Source organism: Melospiza georgiana, chromosome 23, assembly GCF_028018845.1.
Source record: "Melospiza georgiana isolate bMelGeo1 chromosome 23, bMelGeo1.pri, whole genome shotgun sequence".
In the NCBI taxonomy this organism is placed as follows: Eukaryota; Metazoa; Chordata; class Aves; order Passeriformes; family Passerellidae; genus Melospiza; species Melospiza georgiana.
In genome coordinates, this window is record NC_080452.1 from 8,790,379 (window position 1) to 8,807,954 (window position 17,576).

At 61.2% G+C, this 17,576-nt stretch overlaps 1 protein-coding gene across 4 annotated transcripts in view; it reads right to left on the minus strand.

The window, feature by feature from the left end:
• The window catches only part of GRM4 (glutamate metabotropic receptor 4), a 34,808-nt gene extending 27,237 nt beyond the window's left edge, over positions 1-7,571 (minus strand). For 2 of the 4 annotated variants that reach the window (XM_058039930.1, XM_058039927.1), the window contains exons 1-2: positions 7,495-7,571; positions 734-1,516 (exon numbers count right to left, since the gene is read on the minus strand). In XM_058039930.1, coding sequence (XP_057895913.1) covers positions 734-1,252 — 519 coding nt within the window. In that variant the 5' untranslated portion in view covers positions 1,253-1,516; positions 7,495-7,571. Of the gene's footprint in view, positions 1-733; positions 1,517-5,238; positions 5,262-6,559; positions 6,667-7,494 lie in introns of those variants that run through there. The other 2 variants (XM_058039928.1, XM_058039929.1) reach the window with 2 other exon arrangements.
• Positions 7,572-17,576: the final 10,005 nt, after the last annotated feature.

Genomic DNA, 17,576 nt, shown 5'->3' on the forward strand with positions numbered 1-17,576 from the left:
CTGCAGAACACAGGGGTTTAAAGGTGCTGGGAGAAGGCCAAGATGGGATGGGGCCCCCATTGCCACTGGAGGCGCAGAATATTTACATTTCTCCCTCATTTCTGCAGAGGCACCCTTGTTCACACACTCTGCAGCCCAGGGACGTGGTTGTGGATAAGTGAATGTACAGCAAGGGGGAAAGGAATTATCAACTCCTCAGCATTCCTGCAGCTCGCACAGAGCAAGAGGAAGAGCCCTACTCATCCCACCACAGCCTGAGCACTTCTGGGGCTGGTGGCACAGGACAAATGTCCCCAGCCTGGTTGATGTCCTCTTGGACTGGAGCACAGCAGCCCCAGCTGTCCCTTGCCATCAGCCATCGCTGCCTCCAGCCCTCTGGCTCAGGTGGGATTTACATTTTGGGGTATAACCCACACCCCCAAAGGAGCATCCCCCAGAATCAGCTCCACACCCACCCTCAGCCCACCTCCCATCCAGCCCCCACCACAGAGCGGGAGCACCAGCGCCACAAAGCCGGGGGAGATGAGACAAAAATCCTCCTGCTCCGAGTGTCGTCAGCGGAGAGGGATGGAGGAAGGGATCCCCAGGGACCCGGGGGAGGCAGGAGAAGCATTTTAACAGCGCCAGCTCTGCCTCCCCCCGGCTGTGGAGGAAGAGGCACACGTGCAGAAACGCTGCCAAAGCACCCGCGGGGGTTTTGCCGAGGGGTTCCCTTCACCTGGCCGAGCCCTACCTTGAAGAGCCGCAGGATGTTGGCCACCATGATGGACACGGAGCTGCCCGAGGCGCCGATGACGCCCACCACCCGCTCGGGCTTGGTGATGATGGGGGGTCCCCCGCTGACACAGCGCACCTCGGTGCTGTCCTTCTCGATGAGGGCCTGCACGAAGGTCAGCGACTGCTCCAGGGCGTGCGTGTCCCGCGAGCACGTGTCCAGGATGCGCGCGCCCAGCGTGATGTTGGGCAGCAGGTCGGGGTCGTTGTTGATGCGGTCCAGGGCGAAGAGCATGGCCTCCAGGCGGTGGATGCCCTTCTCCTTCTTCAGCTCCCCGCAGGCTTTGCCCTCGGCGCCCCGGCCGTGCACGGGGAAGAGCCCCCCGAGCGTGATGTCGCCGTCGATGCGGATGGAGTTCATGTGCGGGTAGCCCTGGCCTTTGGGCTTGGCAGCGCCGCCGGGCGCCCACCCCCAGCTCCAGGCACTCAGGAGGAGGCAGAAGGACAAACGCTCCATGCAAAAGTGACCCCCGCTCATCGCCAAGGCCGTGCTGGGGCAGAGCTCGGGCCGGGAAGGCGGCGCTCAGGGGGCCGGGCTGGGCTGGGCGGGCGGCATGGCTCCGGAGGGATCCCGCTCCGGCTCCGGCTCCGTCAGCGGCGCCCCACGCTGCTGCCGGCCCCGGGGGAGCAGCGGGAGGTCGGGATGCAGGAGGGTGCTGGGGTCTGCATGGCTACACCGGAGAGGAGAGGCAGCAGCAGAGCCACGAGCCCACGCAAAGCTTCGGGTCCTTCCTCCGGAGACCTTGGAGGGATGGGGAAAAGGGGAGAGAGAAAATTAGGCAGGAGCGGGAAAAGGACATTGGCTGTTCCAGGCTTTCATCAGGGAGATGGTGGAAATAAGCACTGGGGATTATTGCAAAAAATAGATCTGGGGCCTCGGGGACATTGCCCCACAGAGCAGCACAGGTCAGTGACCAGCTCAGAGGGGGGTCTGAGACCCTGTCCCTTCTTAAGGGAACTGAGAGGGTGTCCCAAGACAGCGCTCAGAGTGCAGCAAACCCCACACACACCCCCAGCCCTGGTCCCTGCCTATCCTAAAACACCCCTACTTTTCCCAGCTGGTTTTTCAGTCACCTTCCACAATCCCACTTGTCCGGAGCCCACAGACTGAGGTCTGCATCCTCAGCTAGAGCCAGGCACTGCCGAAACCCAGCGTTCCAGATCCCAGTCACAACCCAAAGCCCCGCGCTCCTGTCGCTCTCCCTTCAGGGCACTGATTCCTGCACCAGCAGCTGCTTCCCTTATCCACGGCTTCCAGCAGCAGATATCGACAGTACCTGAGCTGTCCCTGCCCCAGCAGCACAGCCCCTGCCTCAGTTTCCCCCCGAGGCCGGCTCGCCCTCATGCCCATCCCCGCCGTCATCTCCCAGCAGCCGCTGATGGATGCTGAGGGCAGCGCATGATTAATGCAGGCTCCAAAAGCAGCGAGGAGCCGAGCAGGCAAATGCATTCCCCAGGCAGGACGAGCAGCAACAGTGAGACCAAGGAAACAGCTTAAATTAATCTCAGCTCAAGCCCAGAGTCGGCACCCAGGCTGGACAGAGTCTCACCAGCCCCAAGGAGCTCCCGCTCCGCAGCCATCCCAGCCAGCAGGACCCAGGCTTCAACTCACCTCCATAAATTATGCACCTCCCCACCCGCCGCAGCCGCTTGAAGGCCCATCTCCAAAGCGATTCTGACAGCCGGGGCTTTTAAGGAACCAGAATTACCCGGTGCCCAGCTCCGTGCTTCCAAAGGCAGGAGGTTGGGAATGCTGCTGCGGCAAAACCCCCGCCCCAGCCTGCCGGGAGAGCCCAGCTCGGATGGGGATCAGGGACAGGGATCAGACCTCTGCACGGTCCTGCTCCCCTGCAAGGACCACCCCACGCATCACCAGTGGGCACGGAGCAGGGGAATGTGGCTCCTGCACGGTCTGGGAGCGGGTCAGGCTCTGCCCGTGCTGAGGAGGAGGATGGGGAGATGAAGGGATGCTCAGACACCACAGCTGCCTTCAGAGCCCCGCACCAGGCAAAAGCAGGTCAGCTCTCCCACCCTCCTCCCTGGAGCTGCAACACTTGTGCCCATCAAAGGTGGGATGCTCACACCATGGAGCTGCTCCCAGGAAAACCCTCAGAGCCCACGGCAGCTCCCGCAGAGCTGGCAGTGCCCCCAGAGCCCACTGCCTCTCCCTTTCTTCTTTTAAGCTTTTTCCCTCTCTGTTCTCTCCCCTTTGTGGCTCCTTTGATCATATAATCTGAACGAACTGAAGGTAAAAATATCACGGCAGGCAAGAAGAAAGCACAAATAATGGGGAGAGGAGGAGGGAGCTGGTTCGGATCCCTCACGGGGGAGATGGAGCCGGAGTTACCCGATGAGCCCCTGCTCCAAGGGGTGACAGATGAGCCCCCCTGTCCCCCCCACCTGTCCCCAGCAGCTCCTCAGCCACACACAGCTCACTGCTCCCACACAGCCCAGACCTTGGTTCCACCGTGCCTGAGCCTCCCCAAAGCAGCTGCTCCACCAGGGGCACATCTGGAGGGAGGTGCACATCTGGAGGAAGACACCTGCCCACAGCAGGTGCTCACGGAGCAGGGAACATCCTTACCCACACACACTGGGCAGCGAGGGGTCACAGCCACCCTCCTGTTCCACCTGCACGGCTCCACAGGGGCACCACGAGGGTGACAATAACAGGGTGGGATCATCACTCAGCGTGGTGCTTACCCCAGCCTGAAGGAAGGAGAAATTCTGTTTTCTCCCACTTCCACCAGCACAGCATCGGGGAGGACAGAGCCCTCCCATCACCCTCATCCCGGCTGTGCCACAGCCCGACCTGGGAGGCGGCACAAGCACCAAGCAAACCGAGATGTCCCGGGTGTGGGTCATCCCCTGCCCGAGCCAGGGTGGGCTGGGCAGCGCCAGGGTGGGCTGGGCAGTGCCAGGGCGGAGGGAGCCGGTGCTGCTGCCCCAGGACAGGCAGAGCCCTGCGGGTCCCGGCGCCCCGGACACGGGCCGGGTGGCACGGTGGCATCCTGCTCCCCTCTAGTGGTGGCCACCGGGCCACCGGCACCGTCAGCCTCGGAGGGCCCTGCAAGGAACAGGAGAGGGCTCAGCTGGGCAGGCGAGCCCCTCTTGGGCCACCTGGTCTAGTGGAAAGTGTCCGTGCCCATTTCAAGGGCTGGAACTGGGTGAGCGTTAAGGTCCCTTCCAGCCCGAACCATTCTGTGGTTCCATTAAATCAAACTCTGATTAAAAATTCCCCCACATCACAGAGATCTCCTGCTGCAAAACCCTCTCCAGTGCCTGGAGGAGCAACCAGCCACCCCAGGCATCCCCTCGGTGGCTCCTTCCCGCAGCTCCTCCTGCACGTCCTGGCAAGCACTGCCCGGGCTGGACTGAGGGGGACACACTCCGGGCAGACCCCACTCCCCAGAGCTCTGCTGCAGCAGGATCCATCATCTCCAGTTCAAAGCCAGAGCATTTCCTGGGGCTCGTTAAACCCAGCAGAAGCTGAGCTGGTCACAGCCCAGGAGATGCAGCAATAATCGGCCAAGAGCACCCAGCGCTCACCTGCACCCATCCCCAGCTGCCAACGAGCCCAGCTCCACCAGCACCAGAGAATCCAGCCCAGCCCTGGCACTGGGAGGGCTGTGCCAGCTTAAGCCACGCTGGTTCCTACCAGCTCCACAGCATCTTTTTGAAAATCAAGGCTATTTCTTTCCCCACCTGCTCTTCCTCCAGCAAGCAGGGCCAGCCAGCAGGCAGCACAATATCCCAATTAGTGTACACTCACTCTTCCCGCTTGCAAGCAGCTACAGGGTACTTTGCTTGGCTCCTGGTCTTTTTAATTGCAAAAGCTCCATGAAGTAGAGCAGAATTGAGACGTGGACAGAGGGAGGGGATGCCAGGTTAAGTTCTCTCCCGACAGGCAAAACCTTAAGTATTCAGGTCCAGTACCCCGGCATCCGCTCGGAGAAGCAAGGCCACGGCTCAGCAGGCAGCAGAGAGCAGAGACCCCAGATTGTGCCCTCCAAACAGCCCCAGCGAGCTCCAAAACACAGCCCCAGCCCCAGCAACCCCTCAATCGATGCATGAACCAATAGCACAACGCTCGCACAAGCCCGAGCTCATCATCAAAGTGCCAAACTCGCCCTCTCTGCAACCAGGTCCTGCCAGCACCTGTGGTGGGGAAAAGCTGGGTATGGCCACCCACCTCAGTGCCCCGGAGCATCTCCTGAAGGATGCTGAAGTCCAACCAAAAGTGCTCCCGTAGAGTGCAGACGAGACCCAGGGAACATTCATCACCCCATACTTCTACATGTCCTTAACTGCAGCAAGCCCTCTCCTTCCGCCTCCCTCCCGCTGCCAAGCAGGTCAGGGCTAATCCCTCACTTTGAAGGATGGGCTGGCGCGGCAGGGGGGGAAGGCGAGCAGGATCCAGCCCCGGAGCAAGCGGAGAAGGAGCAGCAGCAGCTCACAGCTCACCTTGCGGGCAGGAGCGCGAGGTGTCCGCGGGCAGCCAGCACAGAGCTCCAGCTGGCAGGGAAGGAGAGAGGGAGGGAGGGAGGGAGGGAAGGAGCCGCCGCTGGTCCCCGCTCCTGCCACGTGCAGCAGAATCCCGCAATTAATTTTTTATCGCCATCTGCAATTTGGGACGGCGCTGGCTCTGAGCGAGAGCGCGGCCCGAGTGCCCGGCAGCGCCCGCGGCAGCGCGCGGGGTCCCCGCTCCCCATCACGCCCACGCCCCAACACTGCGGCCGGGCAGTGCCAGCCCCTGCCCACACCCCCCCGGCGGTGACTCCTGAGACCCCCATCCTCAGCCGGGCTCTGTGCGGGGCCATCCAGGGAACTGCAGGGAGGAAAACCTTCTGTGAGATGCAGTGCCCGGGAGGAAGAGCCGGTGCCCGCAGCGGGCACGCAGCCGGGGAGGGCGGCGGGCGCGGGTTCACGTATGTTATAATTAGGACCTGCCACTTCTTCAAGCCGTTGCCTTTCTGGGAAGAGCTGGAAGGGGGTGGCTGAGCTGACAAATCCATCCTCCTCCTGCCTGATGCCAAAGTTGAAGCACGTGATGCTCTTTCTCGGGGAGCCGTTAGGCCGCTCCGCAGGGCGATGCTGCCCCTGGCATGCGGGGCCAGGCCACGGTTCCAGTCGAGCTTGGATTCCCATGGGAAAATGCCCTGGATGCTGCTCTGACACCCCGGGGTGCAGCTCAGCACCACTAAGCCAGCGCCTGATGGCATCCTCAGAAGGGCTCTGCCTGCAGCCCCCCAGCCTGGGGCAGCTGGAGCCGCCACTGCCCATGGGGACCCTCTGCCATCACCGAGGGACCACCCCCAGCAGGAGCACTGTCCCTCCAGCCCGGCCAGGCTGGCCACGGTCAGGAGGGATCTCTGCACATCCCATCGGACCGAGCCCCCCAGCACAGAGGTGGCAGGTGGCAGGGGAAAGGGTCTTGTCCCAGCTCTCCCCCTCAGCCTAGCCCGGCACATCCCCAGAGCATCCCCCGCTGCTGATGCAGATAAACGCCGCTTACAGGGCACAAACGCGGCGAAGGAAACGAGCTTTTTCTTTTGGCAGTTCTCGTGGTGTTTTCCCGAGCTCCTCGCTGCATTCAACAGATCAGCTCTGCTCCTTCTCTTCCATCCTTCCATCCCTCCGCCCCTCCCCGAGCCCTGCCCGGGGCACACGGCCACTGCCCGTGGGCTCCTGCGGTGACCGCCAGCCCTGCCCGGTGCCACCCCCGCCGAGCCCCGAGCCACAGGTCACCTGCAGCGCGATGGCGATGGCAAAGGCGGTGACTCACCCGCAGCCTCTCCGTCGCAGCCGCCGCCGAAGGCAGCGGGCATCCCCCAGCGCCGGAGCAGCCCACGGAAAATCACCCGGCTGGCAGAGCACGGCAAAACTCATCACACCGAGGGGAGGAGGAGGAGGAGGAGGAGGAGGAGGAGGAGGAGGAGGACGGCTGGCGGGGCTGCACCCGGGCACGCAGTGGGAGAGTTCTCCGCTTTTTTCTCACGGTTGCCAACTTCCCCAGCGGCTCCCGACGCCTCAGATCCGCTCGCCCGGAGAGCGCCAAGGAGCGGGAGAACGCTCGGGAGAGGAACCGGCCCCGGGCCAAGGGGGGCTCCGAGGGGTCGCTCCGGTACCGAGGAAGGCTCGTACCCCCACAGCCCCTCCGAGCTGGCAGGGGAAGCGCCCTCGGCCCCTCGCCGCTCTGCTGTCCCCCCTGCCCTGCCCTGCGGCGGCTCTGCGGGCGCTGCCCGCTGCGGCGAGGCGAGGGCAGCCCCCGGTCACGGGCACCCCCCCCTGCCCGCTGCTCCTGCCCCGACCCCTGCCAGCCCCCTCCGGCCGGACCAGCCCCCCGGCTCCCCTCGCGGGGCCCTCGCCGGGCAGCGGGCACCTCTGGGGACAAAGGTGGCAGGTTGGGGACCGGGGCAGGGGGTGCCCTCCGTGCCCCTGGCGGGGGGAGCGGCGGGGCGAGGAGGGGGCAGCGCTCCGCAGTGCCCAGCGATGAAAAACGCGATGAGTGGGAGCGGGGGGAGCGCTGGGGGTTCCGGGCTGCAGCCCCCGCTGTCGCAGCCCCCCCTGCCCAAAAATAGAAGGAAAGGCGGAAAATTCTCCGGAGCGTTGTGGAGGGGGGCAGCGGCGAGGCTGCGGGGAGGGGGAGCGGGGGGCACTCCAGCCGCGGGGGAAGGTGCGGGGACACCGGGACGCGCCCCCCGCGCCGCCCGCACTTACCCGCGGGCAGTGCCAAGTTGGCGGCGCCGCCGGCCCCGTCTCCGCCCGGTGCCCGGTGCCCGGTGCCGCGATCCGCCCCCGGCCCGGGGGCGCGGGCAGCCCGGGGGGGCCCTGCGGCGTGCGGCGGGGGCGGCCCCGGCCCCCCCAGCCCCGGCCCGGCCCGGGAGCCGAGCGAGCCGCAGCCGGGCGGGACCCGCCGCGCTCCGCGCACCGCAGCCGCGGCGAGGAGGAGGAGGAGGAGGAGGAAGAGGTGGAGAAGGGGGAGGAGGAGGGGGGAAAAGGGGGAGGAGGAGGAGAGCCGGGGCCGGGGAAGTTTTGCATGAAGAGGAGCTGGGAAGCCCGCCGCCGGCTTTGCCAGCCTCTTAAAGCACTAGCGCAGCGCGGGGACCCCCGGCTGCTGGGGGAAGGGTCTCCCCGCCAGGCTGCTCCCTGCAGCGCCAGCCATCCTCCGGTTCCCTTCTCCAGGTGGGAGCATCTCCCGCAAGCAGCGACAGGGAGGATGCTGTCACCCCAAGCGTTGCCCTTCTCTTCTCCCTCCCATCAAACGCTGCCAGCCCCCCGCCCGCTTTCCCCGTCTGTCCCCCCCGCTTGGCCCCGCGGCCCCGAGGAGCCCGGCGTGCGGTGTCGATTCATTAATCCAGCGAAAACACGAGCCCCCGGTAATGGCCATTGACACGTTAACTGCTGCCATCCATCACGGTAATGACACGGCGGCGATCGCTCGGTCACCGGAGCAATTAGGGCACACCTGGGGGTACGTGGGGCTGCCGGAGCTCCCAGCCCCTCCTGCGGGACCCACCCGCAGGGTCTGGCTGTGGGGAGGGGGCTCTGCCCTCTCCCAGCACGAAAGAACCGAGCACGGACCACAAACGCGCAATTCCAGCCCCATCTACCCCGAGGGGTGACTTGTGTTGCTCGTTTGTAACAGAGAAATCGCAGCCCTGGTGAGGGTCAGCCAGGGCCCAGGTGGGCCGGCTGCCCTCGGAAAAGGCTCCTTTTCACCCAAATCCCGGTTAGCAGGGTGGGGAGGAGCCCGTTTTGCCGAAGCACTGGGGATTGCCCGGCGCCGGGCTGGGATTTGAAAGAGCCCTGGCCTCCCCAGGGAGACGCAGCTCCTGAAAAGCTGCCCAGCCACGCTCCTGCCACTGGAACATTCCCGTGGATCCAGGTGCTCAGAGCTGCAGAGCCACCAGGCTGTTGCAGTGGTTTTGTTTACAGCGGGAGCAAGAGTGGTGCTTGCTGTTACTCTGCCTCAGTGGGACACAGGAGGGGGCACAGCCCCCCGTGTGAGCACCCCCAGCCACGGCAGTGCTGAACCCAAAGGAAATCTGCACTGTGCTCACTGGGGAGGGGACACAGAGACCAAGCCCCTGGGAGGACAGGACCCCCTGCCTGGCCCAGGCCAGGGCTGAGGGGACTCCAGACACCACAGGATAAGCCAGGCACAAATCCCTTGCCAAAAGTAGCTTTTAGAGGCACCCTAAGGTCAAAGCCCCTGCTCCAAATCGGGTGAAGCCCTCAGCCTCTGGGGATTTCTAGGACACGTGTTTGCCTTCAAGGAGAAACCAGGGTGCTCTGCTCACAGCCTGGGGTCACGAGGACTCCAGGCCACCCTGCTCTCACCTTCCCAGTCCCAAAGAATCCCTGGGGGAAGGTGTTTGGGATAAATTGTGGAGGATTTTGGCTGAAGCACCACCTGAGCTGCTCTGGCAGCGGGCTAATTCAGGAGTGCCTCACTGCTGCCCTGGCTCCAGTGGAAAATCATAACCCAACCCTGCCAAGGATCCAACCCCCTGAATCCCAGGGACTGCAGGGTGCTCGTCCCACCACGGCCGAGCTGGCAGTGCCTCTCTTCTCCTCTCCAAACCTCACGGCCTGCACGTCCCCCCTGCTCACAGCCCCTGCCAGCCAGAACCCAAAACACCAGCGCAGCCTCGTGTCACCACCGAGCCCAATTAACATTTGGAAATCCAGCCGAGGCCGACGATTCCTCCGGCACAACGGGAAAGGCCACGGCGTGGGGCTGAGAGCAGGGGAGACACCCCGGCGATTGCAGGGCTGGGGTTACCCCAGAGCAGCTCTGCAAACCCCACAGAGTCTCTGCCAGGGCTCCTGCTCAGCGCCGGGGTCAGAGCTGACCGAACCCTCCAGGAGAGCTCGATGCCATCAGCAAATGGACTCGGAGAATTCCGCCAGGATCGATGTCAGCTCTGCGGGCACGGAGCCAGGGGAGCTGAGCGAGTTCCTCGTGCCGAGGGCAGGGCTGGGGCCCCAGGCTGTTCCAGCTCCGTGCTCCGGTCCATCCAGGCTGCCCCAGCAGCTCCGGGGCCCCCAGCAGCCTCTCCCTGGACTCCCAGGCTCCGTGCAGGACGCTCTGGGTGCCCTGACCCCACTCATCCCATAGCAGGCACAGCTCTGGGCTCACAGCCCCAGCCTCTCACTGCCCTGGCCCCCAGCCAGCCTGGAAGGTCACCGTGTCCACTGCTGAGGCCACCAAGCGCCATCCAGGAGACACAACTGCTTGCAATTTGATTTTTTTTTTTTTTTAATAATATAGGAAAACTTGAAACCGCATCTTATGGACTGGACATTCCGGCTCAGCTCTGCAAAAGGGCTCTGAATAATTTATGGCCGAGCCACCACCTCCTCCTTCCTCCTCGTGGGTCACTCCTGTCAAAGAGATGGAGGCTCAGGAATCACACCCAGCCCTTTTCATCTGGGGGCCCGCATTGCCAGTGCCTGCAATTGCCTGGGGTGTGAATTCCCTCCTGGATAGAAGGGTGCGGAAAATAAATCTTTAATTCAAAGTGAAATATTAATAGAACTGTAATTAGCTGTAATATCTACACAATTAAAAAGCAGGAGGCCCGGCAAGAGCTATTTTCGTGTGTATTTAAAGAAAAATAAGTTTGCAGGGTAATAAGGGGTGGGGGTGGCTGGGGATGCTTTTCCAGTGTCCCAATTGTCTGAGGGAGCAGCAGCAGCAGCACAGGGACACAGGTCCTGCAGTGCTGGTGGGACAGGAAGAAATAAAAGGAGAGGTCAGAAGGAAAGAAAAGAGCAGAGGAAGGATTTGAGGAGGAAAAGAAAGAAAGAAGAGCCACGATGACAGTTTTGTCCTGCTCCTCGGGGATTTTGTAGCAAAGGGAAGATTTTCACTGACGTCAGGCAGAGCCGAGCCGTAGCAAGAGGACAGGGATGGGAAAAGTGTCTGTGGAAGTTGGCAGGGAATGAGGGGGGTGACCCTGGCTCAGCCCCCACGTTTTCCAGCAGGAATTGCATGAGCTGCTTGCAAAAAAGCCATCAGCTCACCCTGAGCTGGGCAGCCACCGAAGGGACAAACAAAACCGCAAAACAAAACCAGCAGAATAACTCAGCTCAGCCCCTCCAAAAACACCTCAATAATAGGCCAAGGAGGGGAAAAAAAAAAAAAAAAAAAAAAAAAAAAAGCAGCCTTGGTTTTCTCTCCTGAAGAAAGAGACTCCCACACAGCCTCAGCACATGAAGGTGGGTAATGGATCTGGATCTTTCGGGAGCAGCACTGCCTGTGCTCGCATGGGCTTGACATTCACACATCGGGTCCGTGCCTCTCTCGAGGAGTGGGGATAATGGCATGCCGAATGTCAGACCACTTAAATATATATAAAACTCATTATACGCCTCATGACTAACAGATCTTGATGGGAAAAGTTGCATTTTAAAGAAATGCGGGGAAAAAAAAAAAGAAAAAAAAGAAAAAAAAAGAAAAAAAAACCCATCCGGGCTTGCGGGGAGGAATTAGCAATGAACGAGGGATGATTCGGCTGCAGGCTGGGAGTGATGACAACTCCTCCTCCTCCTCCTCGTGAGGAAAGCTCCTGCACCTGTGCCAGCTCCCTGGCAGCCTTTCACCTGCTTTGGGGGCTGTCGAGCTCCCACCAGAGGCTTTCCTTTAGCCCGGGGTCCTGCCAGGCACCCACAGCCCCCAGCTGATGTGGGACCCCCCGAGAAACCCCAAGGTGGCACCAAGGAACCAGCCCGGCCTCTTGGAGGCCACCAAGGGGACATTCCTGGGCTCCTGGGCTTTTCCCCCATGGCAGCAAGGAGGGGATGGAGCGCACTGAGGAGCTGGGCAATGCCTCTCTCTCCAAAGCTCCTCTTGCTGCAGCCTCACAGGCTCTTCTCGGGGGGTTATTCCTCTTTCTTGGGTGTCTCCAGCCTAAAAATGCCCCTCTGTGCCTCCCTGCTGCCGTGACACGAGGACAAAGAGCCCGTGCCTGGCTGTGGGAGCCCGAAGTCGGGCAGCTCCATCGCTCTTCTGCTCTACAACAGTTCCACCTAATGGTGAGAGAGCTGCTGAGGAGACAGCCAGCCCAGGGCAGACCCACAGGGGACACCCCAGGAGCAGAGCTCAGCTCAGCACAGACATGGGCCCTGCCAGCCTCAGCCCCCAGGAAGGAAAAGCTGCTGCTTTGCCCCTGCACTGACCCATGAGGTGGTTCCAGAATCTCCAAAAACGGGGAGCTCTGTCAGCATGTCCTGCATCCCTCCTGCAGCTGCTGCTCCAGCATGGGGCAGGAACAGGGGATTTGGGAGCCTTGGAGCCCAGCCCTGCACCCCACTTTGCTGCTCACAGGAAAACACGGGGGCTCCCTCCTGCTGGATGTGCCCCCCAGCCTGATCCACTCAGTGCAGCAGGTGAGCTGCTCCCATCCCAGCTGGAAGCTGTCACTTTATAGAAAAGGAGGGAAGGGCTCAGGCCCAGGGCCTGCTGAGCGGCCAGAGGTTATTTTGGGCAGTGATTACTCCAAATTTGGGGTTTGAACAATACAGAAACATGAAAAGCTGAGGCACAATGTTCTCCTGGAAATCCCTTGTCCTGCTCCATCAGCAGCTTTTTGTGCTGATGCTTCAGAGAGAGCAGGACGTGCCCCCAAACCAGCATCAGGGTCCCAGTGGTGCCACCCTGCTCCTGTGAACCAACCTTCCTGTTCTGCCACCAGTTTTGTTTTTAAAGCCAGAGGTGTCCCCCTGTCCCCAGTGCAACACGCCAAAGGCACAACCCTGTCCCTCAAACCCAGCATTGGGAAAGGAAGCAAGGACAGACAGCTCTGTCTGCATTTCCATTTCGGTGCAGGAGGGGTTTTTTATCCACCCACAGGGATCATGAGCAGCTGGAAATGTTTTCTTTAAATCTCAAAAAAAAAAAAAAAGAAAAGAAAAAAAAAGAAAAAAAAAAGGAGAATAGGGAAGGAGAGAGAACATTTGCTGGTAAAATTAACTGTGACGGCCAAGCAGCACACACTCCCTCTGCACCCACAGGACAATTAGAGGAAAATCTTTACACATTAACTAACACAGAAGGCAGGGATGGCATGGAAGACAATCCCCTTGTTTTTCCCAACCAGCTGTGCTGGAGCAAAGTTGCAGCAGCACCTGGGATGCAGGACACGGGCAGGGGACGGGGCAGAAGGGAGACGAGAGCAGCAGCACCAGCTCAGGTGAGGGACTGGCACTGGAAAGCCACGGGATGCTGGGTGGGCTCAGCACCAAGCACCAGCATCTCCAGCACCCATCCAGGCACAAGGAGATGGGGAAAGCAGGGATGGGCTCCCCTCCTTGCCTGTCCCCTCCAGGTGTGCAGGGAAGCTGCTGTACCCCCCTCACACAGCTCCAGCCTGGCAGCTGAGCACCCATCCCACACCCAACCCGTGCCGAAACTGCCCCGTTCGCTCTGCGCACACCAACCTGCTCTGCCGGAGAACAAACTGCCCCAAACTGGGATGGATTTGCACCAGAGGCTCCTCCAGCATGCCCTGATTGCTGCTGTGGTGGGCAGCGAGGGGCACACCTTGGAAAGGGAAAGGAACCTGGGGTAAAGCCCGGAGCCCACCCCAGCGAGCAGCGCCCGTCTCCTCCTCCCAACTTCTCCATAATTCATGCAACAACCTCCTGAAAGAAATATCCTCCTCGGACATAAAATATTCATGGCCTCATCCTTGCAAGGAAACTCTGTCTTCCTTGGAGTGCTCCCAAGCAGCCGAGGCCAGCACGGATTTGCCTTTGCAGGAGTAATTACGTTGGTCATCGATCGGTGCCGCAGCGAGGGGCTGTGCCGGGAGGGGCCCCCAGCCAGTGCCCCTCTTCCCATGGCAGAAAGCGGCTTTTGGGAAAGTCACAAAAGGGTTTGGGGAGAGGGAGGAGGGATCCCACACTGTGCAGCAGCATCCCCAGGGGTTCCCCATCCTCGCGGCCGCATCTCTGCGCCAGCAGAGCCGTCCCAGGAGGGAGCAGCTCGCCCAGCTCCAGCCTGGATCCCATCCAGATCCATGCCAGTCACATCCACCACCCCTCACACACCACAGGCCCGTGCACCTGCCAGCAGCCACCCCCCCAAACCCCTGCAGTCCCCCCAGCTCCCTTCTGCTCCCAGTTTGGATGCTGTCAGTCCATCCGGAGCTCCTTCCTATTTCCCCGCTTTTGCAGAGCCCAGCAGAGGCTCCAGCCCCACTTCACTGCGCAATATTCAAACCCTTTATTATTATTATAATTGTGGGGGGTTTTTTTTGCTTTTTCTCTCTCCCACAGCTCCCCAGGCCCCAGGCAAATGGCTGGGTTTACTGCCTAGGGTTAGGGTTAGGGTTCCACCTAGAGTTAGGGTTTTTTAAACCACAAAGCCCGGCGCTCCAGGCACACTGCAGCTGCAAAAGGGGAACACAAAACTGCCACAACATGCCTTCCTCCACAACTTTTTCTTTGGAACCAGCCTTAGCCCCAGGCTGCTTTTGTTTTGCTTAGGGTTAGGCTTAGGGGTAGGGTCAGAGTCAGGGTGAGGGTGTCACCCCAAGCCCCCCGACATTGTCCCCAACCTCCACTGTCCACTCTCTGCCCGGGTAGGGGTGGTTTTTAGGGCGGTTTTCTCCGCGGATGGGTTTTAGGGTGAGATTAGGGGCAGCAGTGCCTTCCCGTGGAAGCCACACTCATTGCAGCCGTGCCGCAGAACGGACCCGGCTCGGGCATCCCTGCGGCCCAGGGGATGGGGAGAGGGTGTGTGGAGCAAACATTATCCTAAATGCACTCACACAGGGCTGGGGTGGGGACTGTCCCCTCCAGCCCCCGGGTGTGGCACAGCCTGAGTGTGAAAAACGCATGTATTTTATGATTGGCTTTTGGCAAATATTCAAATGAATGTTATATGTGTTGTGTTAGAAAGCGATGCTGTATCAATTCTCCTAAGTAGTGTGTTAAATATAGCTTTAGGTTATAAAAAATGTTAAAATAGAAACGATGCTGTGTAAGATACTTTTGTTAAAGGAAGGACTCGCAGCGAGATAGCAGCCACAGGACACCTGAATCTTTCAGAGAAAGTGAATTTATTGCCCCATTATCAGAAGAAATGAACTTCTTCCCACCTCGAAGGCGCTGTCAGGATTCAGAAGAAGAAGCTGACGATGACCAGACAGAATCCTGTATTTGAATGGAATTTATGCCCCGTGTATGAAGTGTATGAATATGCAACAGGCTGTTGCTTTTAATGGTTAATCCTTTGTTAACTGTGTCCTTGTGTCCTTTTTTGGGCTCGTGCTGCCCAGAAAAAGGTACCCGGACATCCGTAACTCTTTGTATTTGTTGTCTCATGTTGTCCTAATTCAAATTGTCCAAATTATTATTCCTCTAATTGTATTACTATTTTTATAAGCATTTTATTGCTTTTAAAATTTAAAAAAACAAGCGATTGGCGTTTTTCACACCGAGCCACCAGCTCCCGTGCATCGGCCTCCCATCAGCTCGTGCAGCAGGTGAAACACAGGTTACACCTCCCCAGCCCCCTCAGGACCCTTCCCTAAATCTCCAGGGCAGATCCCTTCTCCATCCCCTTCCGCTGGGGGAGCAGGGACCCTCCCAGAAGCCACATCCTTCTATTTAAGGGTGCCAGGTGGGCTCTTTCGGGGGTGTTCTCTCCCGCCCCGCAGGGACCCTGGGACCGCTCGTCAGGGACGGGAACGGCGCTGTCCTCCCCCAGCTCCGAGTCACGGGAGCCGCCCCGCAGCCCGCAGCCTCCACCGTGCCGTGCCGTGCCGTGCCGAGCCGTGCCGTGCCGAGCCGTGCCGTGTCGTGACGCTCCCCTCGAGGGCAGCCACGCGTGCGGCTCCGCTCCCACGCACCGAGCAGCAGTTGCCAAGGGAGCCGCTCCCCGGGCCCGGAGCTGCCTGCGAGGGTGGGTGACAGCCTGGCAAAGGCCCCACCTGGCTGCTCTCGTGATGGGTGGGGGCTTCCATCCCATGAGGAGCACACCCTGCCCGTCAGTGAAGCCTTGAAGGCGGGAGAGGGGCAGGGGCCATGGGGATAACCGCAGCAAAGGCCCACCTGGCTGCTCTCGTGATGGAGGGAGGGTACCAGGGCATGGCAGCACGTGAGGAACACCTCAGTGAAGCCTTGAAGGTGGGGAAGCTGATTTCCCTGAGCAGGGGCCTTGGGGATAACCGCAGCAAAAGGGGCCATGGGGATAACCACAGCAAAAGGGGCCGTGGGGATAACCACAGCAAAGTCCCACCTGGCTGCTCTCGTGATGGATGGGGGCTTCCATGCCATGAGGAACACACCCTGCCCCTCAGTAAAGCCTTGAAGGTGGGGAAGCTGATTTTCCTGGGTAGGGGCCTTGGGGATAACCACAGCAAAGTCCCACCCGGCTGCTCTGGTGATGGATGGGGGGGTTTCCATCCCATGAGGAGCACCCTGCCCCTCACTGAAGCATTGAAGGTGGGGAAGCTGATTTTCCTGGGCAGGGCCCATGGGGATAACCACAGCCTGCTCCCACCTCCGAGGGTTTAGGGGCACGGAGAGCTGGGGTGCTCAGCCCCATGGTGCCTTCCAGCCTCGCAGATCCCCTCTCCCAGTCCCGTGGTGCCGCCGCAGCCCCCGTGCCAGCCTGTCGCTGCCATTTGAAAGATGAGCCCCTGGCAGAGCCGGGCCAGGCACGGAGTAACTGGAGCGGGGAGGGAGCGGTGACCCCGGCCCATCCCGTTATAGCCGGCCCTAATCCCGGCCCGGCTGGGTGTCACATTCCCGGGGGAACCGAGAGATGCGGGGACATGCCGTGTGTCTGGGGGTCCGCGACAGGGACAAACCCGCTGTCCCTGAGCTCTGGGGACAAAGAGAGCAGCACGTGGAGGGCTCAGCCCTGCAGCCGGCTCCCGACTGTCCCTCCCCAGGGGACCGAACGCCTCCCCAAGGGAACTGCTGGAGAAGGGATGGGAATGCGCCTCAGCCCTGCCCCGCTTTGCCCCCAGCCCATCCACACCGCGCTGCTCCCGGTGAGGATGCGGGGACTCACCCGGGGCCGCGTGGGGGGGACACGGAGCCCTCCCTCCATCCCGCTCCGCAGCCGGAGCCTCTCCCCGTTAGGTGGCAGCAGGAAACCGCAGCGTTGGCTTTTCCGACCTAAATTATTCCATAATTCTGCGATTCTGGCGACGTGGGAGCGCGTCCCCCGCAGGAAAACCTGCGGGTTCCATGGAGGACGCTCCTCCATCCCGCCCTGCCGCCCCGGGTCATTCCCTGGCCGTTTTAGGTGACCCTCTGCCCGCCCTGACCCGTGTCCCCCCAAAGCGCTTTGGTCAAACCCCCAGGCCGTGGAGGGGACACGAGCAGGGCTGCTCTGGCTCCCTCCCTTTCACCAGCGGCCAGCCTGGCCCCATTCCCCGTCCCGTCAGCTCCGGCATCGCCTCCCGTTCCCGTTCCCATTCCCCTGCCTCTGTGTCACCCCAGGGCTCCCGTGCCTCCGGAGCCGGGGCTCTGCCCGCGGCTGAGTCACGCCGGTGACCGGCACCTGAGTCACCGGCCCCGGTCCTCGGTGCTTTTCCAACCGGAGCTGAGCAAACGGGAAAGTGGCAAGGAATTTGGCTGGGGAAAGTGTTTTCTTGGAGCCCCCGGTGCGTCCCCTGGCCAGGGTGCGTTCCCTATCACACAGAGAGATTCCAGGGCATGGAGGAGCCGGGAAAAGCAGGGAAAACACCCCCCATCCTTGCACTGCGTGTCCTCCAGCCCCCTGCAAGCGCCTTGCACTGCATCCCCCCACCCCTCCTTGGATGCTGCCAGCAGCC